This window comes from Castor canadensis, chromosome 17 (assembly GCF_047511655.1).
Source record: "Castor canadensis chromosome 17, mCasCan1.hap1v2, whole genome shotgun sequence".
In the NCBI taxonomy this organism is placed as follows: Eukaryota; Metazoa; Chordata; class Mammalia; order Rodentia; family Castoridae; genus Castor; species Castor canadensis.
The window spans coordinates 47954237-47968816 of NC_133402.1; the positions used below are offsets into that span (position 1 = coordinate 47954237).

Consider the following 14580-nt stretch of genomic DNA (forward strand, 5'->3'; position numbering starts at 1 on the left):
TTTAAGTTTTAGCAAGGATTTTAGTTTAACAGGATAAAGTAGGAAAAAAATGGGAGAAACAGTTCCTGCTCCCAGAGCAGGAAATGGGAGTAAAGACTCCTAATATAGGAAATTCTTTTTTATGGTAGGACTAGGGTTTGAACTCAGGATTTTACACTTGCAAAGCAGATGCTCTACCACTTAAGCCACACCTCCAGTCCATTTTTGCTCTGGTTATTTTTGAGATGGTGTCTTGTGAACTAGTTGCCCAGGGTGGCCTTGAATCGAGAGCCTCTCAATCTCAGCCTCCCAAGTAGTTAGGATTACAGGTGTGACCCACTGGCACCTGGCATTTTTTTTTTTACTATCTTTCCTTTCCTTTTTTTTGCAGTACTGTTGTTTGAACTGAGGGCCTCACGACTGCTAGTCAGCCATTCTACCACTTGAGCCACTCTACCAGTCCTCTTTTCTTTTAATATATAAAATTCTTAACAGCATAGACAAGCACAAGGCCCTGAGTTCAAATCCCAGGGCTGCCAAAAAACAAAACAAAAAAACTCTTAACAGCCTGAGAGTCAAAACCAGTACCTACATGCACAGAGAGTAGCTAAGAAAATTAGAAATATAATACCATAAATGCTGAATAGCCATAAACATTAAAAAAAAAAAAAAGCTAGTGGAAACATTTAGAAACTAAGTGAAGAAATATAATAGCAGCAACATTCCTATCATGTAAAAAATGGTGCCTTGCCCATGAAGAAATATAGCTCCAATGAAGGTTGCATTAATTTAAAAGAAAGAAAAAGAATGTAATGATTCTTTTTTTTTTCCTTATTATTATTATTATTTTTTTTGCAGAACTTGGGTTTGAACTCAGGGCCTATACCTTGAGCCACTCCACCAGCTCTTTTTTGTGATGGGTGTTTTCCAGATAGGGTCTTACAGACTATTTGCCCGGGCTTTTTTTTTTGAGACAGGGTCTCTCTATAGGCTGGCCTCAAATTCAAGATCCTTCTGCCTCAGCCTCCTAAGTGCTGAGATTATATGCATGTACCAACACACCCAGCTATATTCCATAATATCTATTCTCTCTTACATTATTTCTACTCATAATTTTCAAATATTCTATCATGTCTACAATATTTTGAAAACAAAAGCAGGTACTGTTTCAGCAGGGTTAAACGACACACTAGTCAGTTTGAATTGAGGGGAAAGGTGATAGATTTTCCCATTTAAAAAAGACAAATGTAAAAAAGTCTTTTATAAATATAAAAAAGTTAAACAACAGATATGAAAGTTTCTTAGTACACTGCAAAATAGTGTGTGTGTGTGGTTCTGTTTTTTTTTTTTTTTTAATTCGTTACTAAGGTTCAAACTCTGGGTCTTGCATTTGCTAAACCAAGCACTCTACTACTGGAGCCACGCCTCTAGCCCTTCATTTGTTTTTAAGATAAAAGTCTTTGTGGTCATAATTTATCAGCAAAAAACAATGCATCCATTGTAAAAGGATACCCTTGGTGTGTTTGCTGAGGTGACCTTCACTAGGGTTAAGTGGGTCCAGTTGTCATCAAAGAACACAAGGCCAAGGACTCCCCCTTTATTAGCATTCCTTGAAGGAGAGAGAAGCAGCAGTTCCTTACCAAGGCCTCATCCTGTGGGTCCCTCCACAGGACCTCATGTGACCAAAGCCCTGGTACCTGATGACTATGACTGATGTATAGGCCAGGCACTGCAGAAACAAAAGTAGAAGGCTCACACCTTTGGGTGGGATGCCTGCCTCTGGTCTCTATGACTGTGGGTCAGCAAGGTAGACTTTGGAGCCAGGCCCCATTACCTACAGCCTTCTCTAATCCTTAAATGTGCTGCAACCCTCTTCAAGCCATTTTCTCACTGGACTTCAAGGGATGGAGATGAAACCCTACAGACAACCCACAAGATGCCCAATGTGGGAATGCAGTTTATTCCAGTCACCATTATCCTAGTTGTTATCCTGGCTGCCTGCCATCTAGGACAATGTCCTGGCTAATACATTCTACCCACTCTGAAAGGCACACCAACCAAAGATGGGCAGATGGGCCTAAAGCATATTTACGTGGAAGGCTGCAAAGAACCCCTTCACTGGGATTTACCATCCTGCCTCTCTCAGCAGAGGCATGGTATGGATTCCTCACTGTGTTTTTTGAACAGGGCTCAGGGGAACAAAGGTATACACACCTCGCACCACCATTCAACTTTCCCTGCTCACAGAGGAGCTGCCAGTCCAGCCTGAAATACTGCTATAGAGACATAAAGCCATTCCTGCTAGGCTGCTTTATCTTCCACATCCAAAAACTATCCAAAGTAGCCCCCAAATCAAGTCACAGAACAGCAGGAGACATTCCTTTGGCAAAAAAGGACACAGTCTTGTCTTGTATCTTGTACTGGTAAGTGAGGCTCCGATCCCGCTGGGCTGTGGGCTGAGATGGTCTCCTCCACAGGATCCTCAGCTGCAAAGAGGGAGAAGATTGAAAGAGAGGTGGCTACCTTGAGTACCTCTCCACTGTAAACCCCACTCTGCCCTCTCTTGACCTTCAATTGAGGCTTCCATGAGATTACAGTCAAATGCATCATCTAGTAATGGGACCGATTTCTAAAATAAACTTACTACCAGCTAACTAAACATAAAGGTTCCTCCCTCCATTACAGTAGAAATATTTGCTCACTCACTACAGAAAAGAAAAAGGAGGAGAAAAAGTCCCAGAGCAAAATTGCAAAAGTATTTTATTTTTCCCTTTGTTCTTCCTCTCTGTATGGTTTTGTACTTGTTGGCTACATTGATATTGAAAACAAACACACAGGGAGGCTGGATGCTTTATTCTGCTCTTCCGCTGACTGAAATGCTTGGGGAATAAGCCTGTGAGGGAATGCAGCTGCCCAGCCAGAAACTTCTCCCCATACTGTACCACAGCACCCCAATCACAGTATTCCTGATATTTCTCTTTTGCTTAATTTACAAGACTTGCATCTGAGTGACTCTAGGCCAAGACTCCCAACCAACTACCCTCTCTGGGTCAAGAGTGGTCAACATGAAGTTAACTGGAAGATGTGGTGGAGGCCCCTGGATGACTTCAAAAGAGAACATGTAATAGGCACAGAACCACAGCAGCCCTGTGGGAGTGGTAGAAGTGGCTTCTTTCCAAACATTTGAGCAGAGGTAGCAGTGGGGGAAGTAGCAACCCTGCTCCATGGGTATGGCTGGGCCATATCTTTATTCTCAAAGCTGTAGTACTTCAGAGGAAGTTTGCTGTCATTTGATAGCATGGTTCCTGCAATCTACTCAAAACAGCTGTCTGCTAAGAGCGCTTTGGTCACAAATGGGACTATCATGGAAAATGTGTCCTAGTCTATGAGGCGAAGCACAGGCTGAGAAACATAATGTCCTAAGTTTCCCTTCCACTGTAGGAATGTCCCAAGCCTGGATGTCCCTCTCTCAGGTCTGACATTCTCCCCTATACAGACTGGACTCAGAGGCAGAGCCCTGGGCCCCAGCTCCTGCATACCTGCCCATGCACATCCTTGCAGAAGCCTGTGGCTAGGCCTTCAGCCCGCAGGATCAGGTGGCTCTGATGGCTGAGGCCATTCAGCAGGATGTCATTCTCCTCATCCTCAGCATCTCCCCTGTCGTGCACAAGGGCCACCACATTTCCCTGCATCAGATACAAGATGAAAACCTGCGCCTTACCAAAGGGACACCAGGACCACAGGTTCAGTGTCTCCATCCTCCCACTCCTGCACATGCTCTCACAATCACCCTCCCTGTTGCTGCTACAACCAGCCCCTTTGTGGGAAGGACTCTGCTGGGCTCTGGGCCCCTAGTTCCAATAATCTACTGGACACTTTCACCAACAAATCCAACCTGAACTCCTCGCTTAATTTATCTAAGCTCACCCTAGGGTCTTCAAAATCAGTTCAATTAGTCTCTTCAATTCCTGAACGTTATAAGAAGTGCCACATTCATCCAATTCCTGAGAACTTACTTTTTAATAGGCACCACATTAAGAATAAGAGATGTGGACCCTGAGCCAGGCACAGTTGGCTCACGCCTGTAATCCTAGCTACTCAGGAGGATCACGGTTCGAAGCCAGTCCGGGCAAATAGTTCACCAGACACTATCTTGAAAAAACCTATCACAAAAAAGGTCTGGTGGAGTGGCTCAAGGTCTAGGCCCTGAGTTCAACAAACCCCAATACCGCCAAAAAAAGGAAGTATCAAAGAATGTGGGTGGCAGGTTACCAGCAATGTGAAGGCAAATGCAGGAAAAGAATTCATATACAAATATGTTCACAACTGCACTGTCCAGGAGCACAGGCACTGGAGGAAGGAAACAATTAACTTTGTTGCTAACATACCCTTTATACTGTTTCTCTCTTCTTTTTTTTTTTTTAAACTACTTTTTTCTTTTTTGTTGGTATTGGGGATTGGATGCAGGGACTTGCCCATGCACCTCCAATCCCAAATTGTCACTTTTTTTAACTTTTATTTTTTACTTTTTCAACTAATGGAAGTATTTTTGCAAATATCAAGTGGTAATAGGTCACAGAGCAAGCTAAACTTCAGAAGATGGCTCTACGTACTTCATTCCTGCCCTCCAAGCTCCTTACATTTCCTCCTCTTTCCACACTCTCTGCATTGCCCTGGATCCTGGCACTGTGACTGTAGCCTGGACAGCTTCAGAAGTTCCCTAACACAGCTTCCAGGAAGGACTGCACACAGATGGACTAAACATGCTTTGCCAGATATCCACACCCCTGGCTAACTCATTCAACTCATCTCTTTCACCGCTCTACACTCTCGGCCCAGTTTTCCCACACCAATGTCCACAGATTCCTACAGGCTGCACCATCACCCACTGAAGAGCAGTACCATGGGCCAGACACTGTGCTGGATGCTTTGGTATGTTACAAGCTTCATCACAATCTTGCTGTCAGGTACCAGTGAGGTAGGCACCACAGCCATTCCTATTTTATTGGTGGGTCCATTCTTATTGTTAAAATCTCTATTATGGCAAACTCTAGTTTTGTCTCATAATTTGATAATAAAGGTAGTACCTTACATCCCATAATTGTCTTACACTTTATCATTTTAAAAGCAGATTAGTATGAGGCTCTGGGATTAGTCCTCCATTATTAAGCCCTCCTTCAAAATACACTGAAGTATGGTAACTCATCCCAAGACACACAGGTTGGGACTACAGAAGTGCCACACATGACCAACCTCACTGAACACAGTGCTGATCTTTCCTTTAATTATAAAGGATTTATTTTTTAGCAACAGTAAGTAGGGCAGAGAAAAATGAGTGAACCAAAAGGCTTTAGGGCCTGCCAGAGGATAGCCAAACCCCAAGCAAGTAAACAGAGATTGTAAGCATGCGAGTCTGGGTCTGCCTGGGCTCTTAGAGGTCCCAGGTGGAAGCAAAGGGAGCAGTTCCATCAGCACCTTTAGTTCCCAGCATACAGTAGCTCTGCAGTAGTGGATGAAGTCCAGCACGGCCACAGCTCCCAAGCCCAAGCTCAGCAGCACACTGAGGTCGTCCACCAGAAGCACCGGGCACCTCCATGTAGCCTCCCCATGGTCCACGGGCTTCAGAGCCTCCCGTACAAACTCATACAGCGGTTGTAGGCTCCCAGCACTGGCCTCCCTGGAGACAAAGGACAAAAACAACCGGAGCTTACTCTCTACAAATATTAATCTAGGACCAAGTGGCACCAGGAAAGGGCTTGAGGGAGGCAAAGAACTATATCATAGTCCTGGGTGATCTGGAAAAGAAAAGATGCACACACGTTCATGAATTTGTTTTACTCCAATTCAGTATTTCCTGAAGACTTCTAGGTACAAAGTACTGTGCTAGAATCTGGGGAAACAAAACTGAACACTCTGGGGCCTTTAAAAGACACCATACAAGCTGGGTATGGGTGTGCATGCCTATAATACCAGGTACTTTGGAGGCCAAAGCAGGAAGATAGTGAGTTTGTGGCAATGTAGAAAGACCTTATCTCAAAAAGGGAGAGCGGGAGAGAGAGGGAGCAATAACCCATGCACCTTCTCAGTCCAAGAGTTTACAGCTTCTAGAAGATTAACTCAGATTGGGCAGGCAAGAGAAGCTTTCCCAGAGGGTCATGTATGGCTATGAAAAGTTAAACAGGGCCAAGCAAGGTAGCTCATGCCTATAATCCTAACTACTTGGGAGGTAGAGATCAGGAGGACTGAGGTTCGAGGTCAGCCTAAGACAAAGAAGTTCACGAGATTCCCTGTCAACCAGCAAAAGCTAGGCATGGTGATGCATGCCTGTCACTCCAGCTATGCAGGAAGTGTAAACAGGAGGATCAAGGTCCAGGCTGGCCCAGGCATTAACTTAAGACCCTATTTAAAAAATGACTACACCAGGTGCCAGTGGTTCATGCTACTCAGGAGGCAGAGATCAGGATTTCGGTATGAGACCAACATGAGCAAAAAAAAAAACAAGACCCTATCTCAAAAATAACCAACATAGCGGGTGCCAGTGCCTCATGCCTGTAATCCTAGCTGATCAGGAGGATTGTGGTTCAAAACCATCCCAGGCAAATAGTTCATAAGACCCTATCTTGAAAACACCTAACACACACAGTAAGAATGGCTGGTGGAGTGCTCAAAGTATAGGCCCTGAGTTCAAGCCCCAATACTAAAAAAACAAAAGACTAAAGCAAAAAGGGCTGGGTTCAAGTGGTAGAGCACAGGCAGGCTCTGAGTTCAAATCCCAGTACCACACACACTAAAAAGCTAAACAGCATTTCAGGTGTCCTGGTCCTAAGGGACAATGGTCTACAGGCTGCTTGTACACACCACAGATCTGATCTGTTTCTGACACCAGCTGACCCCCCCAACCTTGGTCTTTCCCAGTGGATACCCTAGCAGTCATTTCCCAGCAGTAGAGGAATGGAACACACAGTGCACAGAGCAACCGCCCTACTGATTAATGCTCCAGGGGTGAGCCCCCGGCTTTTGGTTATCCCCACTAACAAGGACAGCTCCCCACACCTTGGGATCAGGTGTGATCAGCCCCTAGGTTTAGATGAAGAGAAGTGGTCACAGGTCCTAAGGAATGTGTCACACAATCAGAGAACACAGCCTTCTAGTCATTGCATGAGGTATGTGGGAAAAAGAGGCAGTGGGCAGAGTTCCTGTACGGACCCCTCTGTGGTAGATGAAGAATAACAGCCAAGTTTGGGGCTGATGCTCAGAAAGGAGGAGTAGGGAAGCCCATTTCAGATCCACAAATACTAACCAGATAACGATAATTTTTTTCCACAAAGGGCCACATAGTAAACATTTAGGCTTAAAGGTCATATGGTCTCTGTCTCAACTACCAATTCTGTTGCTGTACAGCAAAACACCCACGGACAGTATGCAAACAAACATGGCTGTGTTCCAAAAAAACTTTACAAAAACAGGTAGCTGGCCCATTGCCCTTAGATGGCCAATCTCTGTAAGAAGCCAAAAACAAAGCAGAGGTGAGTGTGACAGGGCTCTAAGCCTGGGTTGGACAATCAGAAAACCATGTTGTTCTGCTGTAGTCCCAGCTAATGATGGTTTTTATAGCTTTAAGGACAACTATACACATCTGGCCCCATGATGAGAGCCAAGGGCTTTCTGATAATGCTAAAACACTAGGTGAAGTATCTGACCCCAATTACCTGACGCCAATTCTGCCCTCCCACGTAACAAGCAGGAGGAACTACACACAATAACCCGTTACACAATTCCACCTGCCAGCTGTGCAATTCTGACCTGAGAAACTGCAGGGGGTGTGGTTCCTCCTGAGTCTGGAAGAAGATATCCACAGAGGACTTGAGACCCTCCAGGAACACGAGCTGCCCACGTTCCCGTGCCACGGTCAGGCTGACACCCTAAACATGACAAAGAAGGGAGTGAGCTGCTTTGCCTTGTAAGGAAACCCATTAGACATATTAGATGGGCAGCCCACAAAAGGGTGCAAGACACATTCCAAACCCTGAAAATGTGCACCTGTCTACTCTTCAAATGGCCCCATGTCTTCTTTCTCCTGGGTGCTCCCAACCCACCATCTCCATTTTTTCAGACATGTATTTCTATTTAATTGTCACATTTTTAAAAATACACATTCTGTTTGTATATGCATTTTTATGATTATGCAATTTTTGTTTTTTGGGTTTTTTTGCAGTGCTGGGGATCACAGGATGGAGAATTTACTTGTAATGAGTTCTTATTGTATATCAAGCCATCTAACAGTTGCAGTCTGTAAGTTGTGTTCTTTAAAACCCCAGAACAAAGGCCAGGTACAGTGGCTCATACCTATAATCCTAGCTACTCAGGAGACAGAGATCAGAAGAATTGCAGTTTGAGGCCAGCCAGGGCAAAAAATTCATGAGACTCCATCTCAACCCATAAAAGCTGGGCATGGTGGTACATGCCTGTTATCCCAACTACAGAAGAAGCATAAAAAGGAGGAATGCAGCCCAGGCCAGCTTGGGTATAAATGTGAATACCTATTTCCAAAAATACATAAAGCAAAAAGGGCTGGGGGTGTGGCTCAAGAGGTAGAGTGCCTACATAGCAAGCACAAGAGCCTGGGTTTGAACCCCAGTACCACCAAAAAACAAAACAAAAACTTCAGAACAACCTTGAAGTTTTATGCCAAAGATGCAGAACGGGACAGACAAAGACAAAAGTCTGGTCATTTCTCCTGCACAAGCATTTTCTAGATGTTGACCACTCACGTATCTTCTTCTTATTACTGATCTTAAATGTACTTGGTTTTATAAATACATGTATTTTAAAATGAAAACTTATATTACTATTGTAAATTAAAAACCAGTATTGGGGGCTGGGGTATAACTCAGTGGTAGAGTGGTTGCCTACCATACACAAGGCCTTGGGTTTGATCCTCAGCACCACAAAACAAAACAAAAATCTCTAGGCCTGATTTCAGACCACCAGAATGAAGACAGGCCTGGAGTTTGTATTTCAATCAACACTCAGGGTTCATGATGCACTGTAAATATGCAACAGAAACAGATCACATGGAACTCTAAAATCCCCCATTCTCCTAGACTAGGTCTTAATTGCTCATTAATATACCAAATGCCCAGTGTCCTCCAATAGCCAACATTATCTGGTCCAACAGCTGCCCTGACAGAGAAAAAAACTTGATCATCACCTTTGCTCTTGCTCATTACCAGGCTATTACAAGGCAACAATGAGTACTGCAACTTATTGTTGTAGTAAGTGCAACAATGTGCCCTGCACAGACACTCATGCTCTAGTGCTTCACATGCCAAATACTATGTATGCCATGCCTGCTGTGCTGGTGATGATGCAAAGGTAAAAGAAAAAGGGGCCAATTGAGACAGGAGCATTCACAGCTTTCTTAGTCAGAAACACAGATGCTAGGGCAATGACACATGTTCTCCCTCAAGCTCATGCCCTCAACAACAACACAGGAGCTTCTTCCTTCTCTGCAAAGGATGGAAAAAAGTTTTCCTTTCTCTCACCTCCTTATTTGTTTCTTTCTCCCCAATACAGAGGAGACAGTGATGTGGCCTAATAGTAAGACTTTTTAAAGCTCACTGGATAAATGGCCTGGACTGGTTCTCTCCCTCTTTAAGGCTGGCATGTTTAAAAAAAAAAAAAGTACATCTGGTTACAGGTCACAGGTGAGAACGTTCACTAGTCTCTTGGCTTTCTTATTCTTACCTGTCTGCATCTGATGAGTAAGGGGCAGGCAACAGAAGTAACTCTCCCCATATTTGGGTCTCAATCTTAGTCTTAAGGAGAAACAATAAGAAGCATCCAACCTGACAAGAGATCAAGCTGTGACCTCCAACCCAGCAGAACCAAGATGAAAGCCCACAATGAGGAGGAGCAATCCTTACTTGTCCATAATCAGTAGAGAAGAGTTTGATTACTGACATCTACAAACAACAGGTTTAGTTTTATAAACTCTCAATTAATAAAACACACTGAGATGCTGCCTCAGTCATTTAGAAAAGGGGTTCAGGGTCCTAAGATTTCCTAAGCCCCTCCCACAACCCAAACAGAAAAGGCCAGCATTAGCCCACACACGCTCACACATACGCAGCACATACGCTCACTCAGGGAAGTCTAAAATATTTACCAGCTTCTGTCCCACGATATTGTAGTGACTAAAGGACTGGATGAATGCCACAAAGCAGACTTTACAATTAGCTAGAAAACAAAATTAATTGATTTTAATAAACCCACTGCTTATTATCAATCTCATACACATCATTCCTCCAGAAACAAAAGTGCTGAGGCAGATCTAGACACTAGAGGCCTTACATCCTGACATACCTAATTTGAGTCTAAGATGCACTTTAACAGTTATGGTTTATTTCATTGATTCTGAGATGTATTTCAGTTAGATGTATTACTAGGTACTTACTTTTGTTCTGCTATAAATAAGTTGTATCTTTTTTCAGTTTTTTTGTGTGTTTACTGTTGACATGCAGGGAAACAACTGACTACTCTTATAGCCACCCACACAAAGCAATCAGTGGAGTGACTGTTCTTGGTTACCTGAAGTATAAAGGTATGTATCATTTGGTTATAAGTCTTGGGATTTCATAGGGCGTAACCATATCATAGAGGAGCTACTCTGGCAAATCATTTTGACTTCATGTGGGGAGGGGGGGTCTTAATTATCAAATAATAAATAGAACTTGGCACTGGTGACTCATGCCTATAATCCTAGCTACTTAGGAGGCAGAAATCAGGAGGATCTCTGTTCAAAGCCAGCCTGGGCAAATAGCTCTTGAAACCCTATCTCAAAAAACACCAACACAAAAAAGGGCTGGTAGAGTGGCTCAAGGTGTAGGCCCTGAGTTCAAACCCCAGTACTGCAAAAATAAACAAATTAAATAATAATTAGAGGGCTGGCAGAGTGGCTTAAGTGATAAGAGTGCCTGCCTAGCAAACATGAAGCCCTGAGTTCAAACCTCAGTGCTGCCAAAAAAAAAAAAAAAAAAATCAAATCATAATTAGGAAATGAGAACAATAACTAGCCTTATATCCAATAGGAAATAAAGGAAACACAATAAGGTTTAGACTAAACCTTATTAATCCAAACAATGTATCTGTATATTCTCTTTTCTTTGATGATAATCACATGATCTAAAAACAAAATCACTTTCCAAGTTGTAAATTAGGATGACCATGACTGCCAAAAGTCTACCTCATATCCTGGCCTGGCACAGTACATACTTTTTTAAGTTTTTTAAAAAACTTAAAATGAAGAGAGGTTTATTCAGTTCAAGAGTCTTTTCTTTCCTGCCAATTTAGCTATTTTCTTTTTCTAATCTGTTTCCAAGTGTAAATTGTAGTGGCCATGTTCCTTAGTTAGCATCTACAGCCAGAGCAAAGGGTCAATGGAGTTGAGTGTCCAGAGACTTAAAGATACACAAGCAATGACTATGTCAGTAGGCCACAAAAGGACCTCAGTAAGGTAGTGGTGGCACAGCAGCTGGAAAAGGGGAAGGTAAGATGTGAATACAGTGGGTACATGCCACCTTTGCAGTGTTGAGAGAACACAATGGCCAAATAATCTATTGCCTCCCTGGCTACCCAAACACCAAAGCCACGGCTAGTAAAATCCTCTTCCTCTTGCTTCCTGAAGGTTTTTTTTTTTCTTTTCTTTTGGCCTTGTGTTTCTTTTTCTACAGCATCAGTGAGTCCCATACCTTTGAGGTAGAAGGAGAGAAAGTGGTGCACAAGGAAACTGCCATCTGTCTTGGCATCACAGAGAACAGTTAGTTTCCCCTAAAAGAGGAACACAAAAGGGTAAATTAGACTCCCTGGAAAATTAGCCCAGTGGAGAAATCTAGTCAGTTATGTAAATTTCTACATCTGGAGAGTGTATTTTTTAATGTCATAAACTCTAAATTTACCTGAAAATGAAAACAGCAAATAAAAAAGTTATGGGGGAAAAAAAAAATCAATGATTAGTTATGAGTATTCTTTTGATGGACTCCAGTGGTTCATGCCTGTAATCCTAGCTAGTTGGGAGGCTGAGATAGGAGAATCACAGTTCAGGGACAGCTCAGGTAATAGTTCATGAGACCCTTCTCCAAAAAATAATAATAATAACCAAAGCAAAAACGTACTGGAGGTGTACCTCAAGCGGTAGAAGCGCCTGCTTTGCAAGTGTGAAGCCCTGAGCTCAAACCCCAGTTCCACCAAAAAAAAAAATTCCTTCTCTTCTCCACTCCTCACGTTAGTAACTCAGGGACCAGTCTTGGGGAGAATTAGATCCTGAACAAATGATAAACGGTAAGACTGTCAAGCTTGCAAGAGACTATCAAAAATGGTCTTCCAGACAATGGGAGGCGAGGCAGTGAGTAGGACCGTGAGTTCTTGGCCAGACTGGGCTACAATGCGGGACTCATTAAAAAGAATAATAATAAAGAAAAATAAAAGGTACTTAAGTTTGAACACAGGGTTTTGCCCTTGCTAGGCAGACTACCACTTGAGGCACGCCTGCAGCCCAAAAGTCTAACTTCGCCTCGGTGGGCATACACGCAGCACCCAATAGTCTGACTTGCTTCCTAGAGACATTTAAGGGTAAGCACGGCCTCAGAACTTACAAGACCGTCCAGAAGCCCCTTTTCTCGGGCCCAAGCCTCCAAGTTTCCACCAACCCTCACCAGACCACAACGCCCAGACGCCCGGGCAAACTGCAGTCGCTCCTTTCCCGGGTCCTGCAGTCGCTCCTTTCCCGGGTCCTGCGCTCAGCATCCCGGAAGTAGTATTCCACCACCATCCCAGGGCCCGCCCCCTTCCGGTTCGCGCTACATCTTGCCTGCTCCACTCTGTCAGGGGTGGTGTTGAGAAGGTTATTGAGTTCTGGGAACATTCCAAGCTCCGGAGACAAACGCCCGAGATGAGAAACTAGGTTCCTGCATAGAAGACGGGGTCGGAGAGTCAAGCACACCCTCACTAGTCACCCGAAGGAGTGCGCATGCGCAACGCCACTCCCTCAGCCAATCAGAGGGGCGCTTATGTCGGGGGCGGGGCGCTGCCGGCGCGCCTAGTCCCGGGAGACAGCGAGCTGGTTTTTTTTTTTTTTTTTTTTTTTTCCTCTCGGTACTGGAGCTTGAACTCAGTGCCACACCTAGAGTCACTGCACCAGCCTTTTTTTGTGATGGGTTTTTTTAGATAGGATCTCGCAAACTATTTGCCCAGGCTAGCTAGAGCCACTCCACCAGCTCTTTTTGTGTTAGGTAGTTTTGAGATAGGGTCTCGCGGAATTAATTGCCCGGGGATGGCTTCCAACCGCCATCCTCCTGATCTCTGCCTCCTGTGTAGCTATGTGATTACAAGCGTGAGCCACCGGCGCACGGCTCCCAGGCTAGCTTTAAACGGCGAACTTCCTGATCTCTGTATCCAGCCTAACTAGGATTTCAGGCATGGGCTACCGGCGCTCGGCTCGATCTGCATCTTTATGATTTACTGTTCCAACATATGAACAAACTTTCTTTCTCCACTTAATTTAGGTCTTCATTAATTTCTCTTAAGCTGTATTTTGTGGTTTCCAGTATTCCTGTCTCTCATAACTTTGTCAGACTTACCCTATTTCATATTTTATGCTAAGTAGTATTCTTAAGATTTCCATTTCTCTTACATTGTTGCCAATATATACAAATAAAATTAGTAAGAAGAACCATTAGAATACAATAAAATCAAAATACAAGGTTTCAAAGGGTCTGGAGTGATTCTTGGAAGGAGTGGGCCTTAGAGGAGTTTAGGAATCTCCCAATCTGCGCTTCTTGGGTTAAGCTAAGAACATGAGCAGCGACTGGATGATGGGTGTGGATTAAACCACATACACCTCACCGGCAGCAGTGTCTGATAGGCCACGTTGCTTGCCTACACAAATTAACTTCCTCTGTTCTTTTTCACTGAATGGCCTCTTTGCAAAGCCTCTGTGTTTCCAGCAATGACGAGTACCTTGGATGTATTTGCAGATCCTCCTCCACCTCAGCAGCAGCCACCGCGCCACCTGCAGATGGGGTCCCACCGCCTCCTGCTCCAGGCCCACCAGCTTCGGCCACTCCTTAGCCTGAAAGATGCAGGGAGCCTCCACGCCCACCACAAGCTGGAGTGGGGATGACAGGACTTGTGTGTCTCAGCTTTCTTGGGTTTCTTTCAGGACTTTTCTTCTCACATCCCAAGCATGTGTCCCAAGTCTCCCGACTCCTCTTGCCACCCTCTCCATGCTCTGACATCTTTTGTGTTAGATCCTCAGCTGACACTCAGTGGGGGGAGCTTGTGGTGACAGTGTGCTCTAGCCATCCTAAAAATAACCTGCATCGCCCCTTTCCTGGTGTGGCAGGTGTTGGCAGTTTATCTTCAGGTACTGTCAACATTGGTGTTCCATGTCTTTATCACTTTTTCTCTCCTGAAGTTTTTTGCTTTGTCTTATGCCTCTATGGATAATCCTGTATAATTACTTTCTTTTTCCCTGTTGTTAAGATGATTTCAAAGAAGAGGTTGGAGGTGTGGCTCAAGCAGTAAGAGTGCCTGCCTAGCAAG

General features: G+C 44.1%; 1 protein-coding gene across 2 annotated transcripts; it reads right to left on the reverse strand.

Annotated features, from left to right (window-relative positions):
* Positions 1-13003, reverse strand: Elp6 (elongator acetyltransferase complex subunit 6). 2 transcript variants are annotated; one of them, XM_020163381.2, is made up of 7 exons: positions 12848-13003; positions 11730-11808; positions 10148-10218; positions 7783-7901; positions 5455-5656; positions 3519-3665; positions 1-2465 (listed from the first exon to the last, which is right to left on the reverse strand). In XM_020163381.2, the coding sequence occupies exons 1-7, from the start codon at positions 12899-12901 to the stop codon at positions 2337-2339; spliced, it is 801 nt and encodes a 266-aa protein (XP_020018970.1). In that variant the 5' UTR covers positions 12902-13003; the 3' UTR covers positions 1-2336. The 2 variants fall into 2 exon arrangements, with proteins under 2 accessions (XP_020018970.1, XP_073916562.1); XM_074060461.1 differs by lacking the exons at positions 10148-10218; positions 11730-11808; positions 12848-13003 and adding an exon at positions 9727-10093.
* Positions 13004-14580: the final 1577 nt, after the last annotated feature.

What these genes read in the sequence shown, in the direction of transcription:
- Elp6 (XM_020163381.2), bottom strand. Translation starts at nt 12,901, where the DNA reads ATGTTCCCAGAACTCAATAACCTTCTCAACACCACCCCTGACAGAGTG. An exon ending in CTGTATGCTGGGAACTAAAG is followed by an intron (nt 3,666 to 5,454) that starts GTGCTGATGGAA and finishes TATCTGATGCAG; the next exon opens with GGAAATGTGGTGGCCCTTGT. An exon ending in GCAAGGATGTGCATGGGCAG is followed by an intron (nt 2,466 to 3,518) that starts GTATGCAGGAGC and finishes CCCTCTTTGCAG; the next exon opens with CTGAGGATCCTGTGGAGGAG.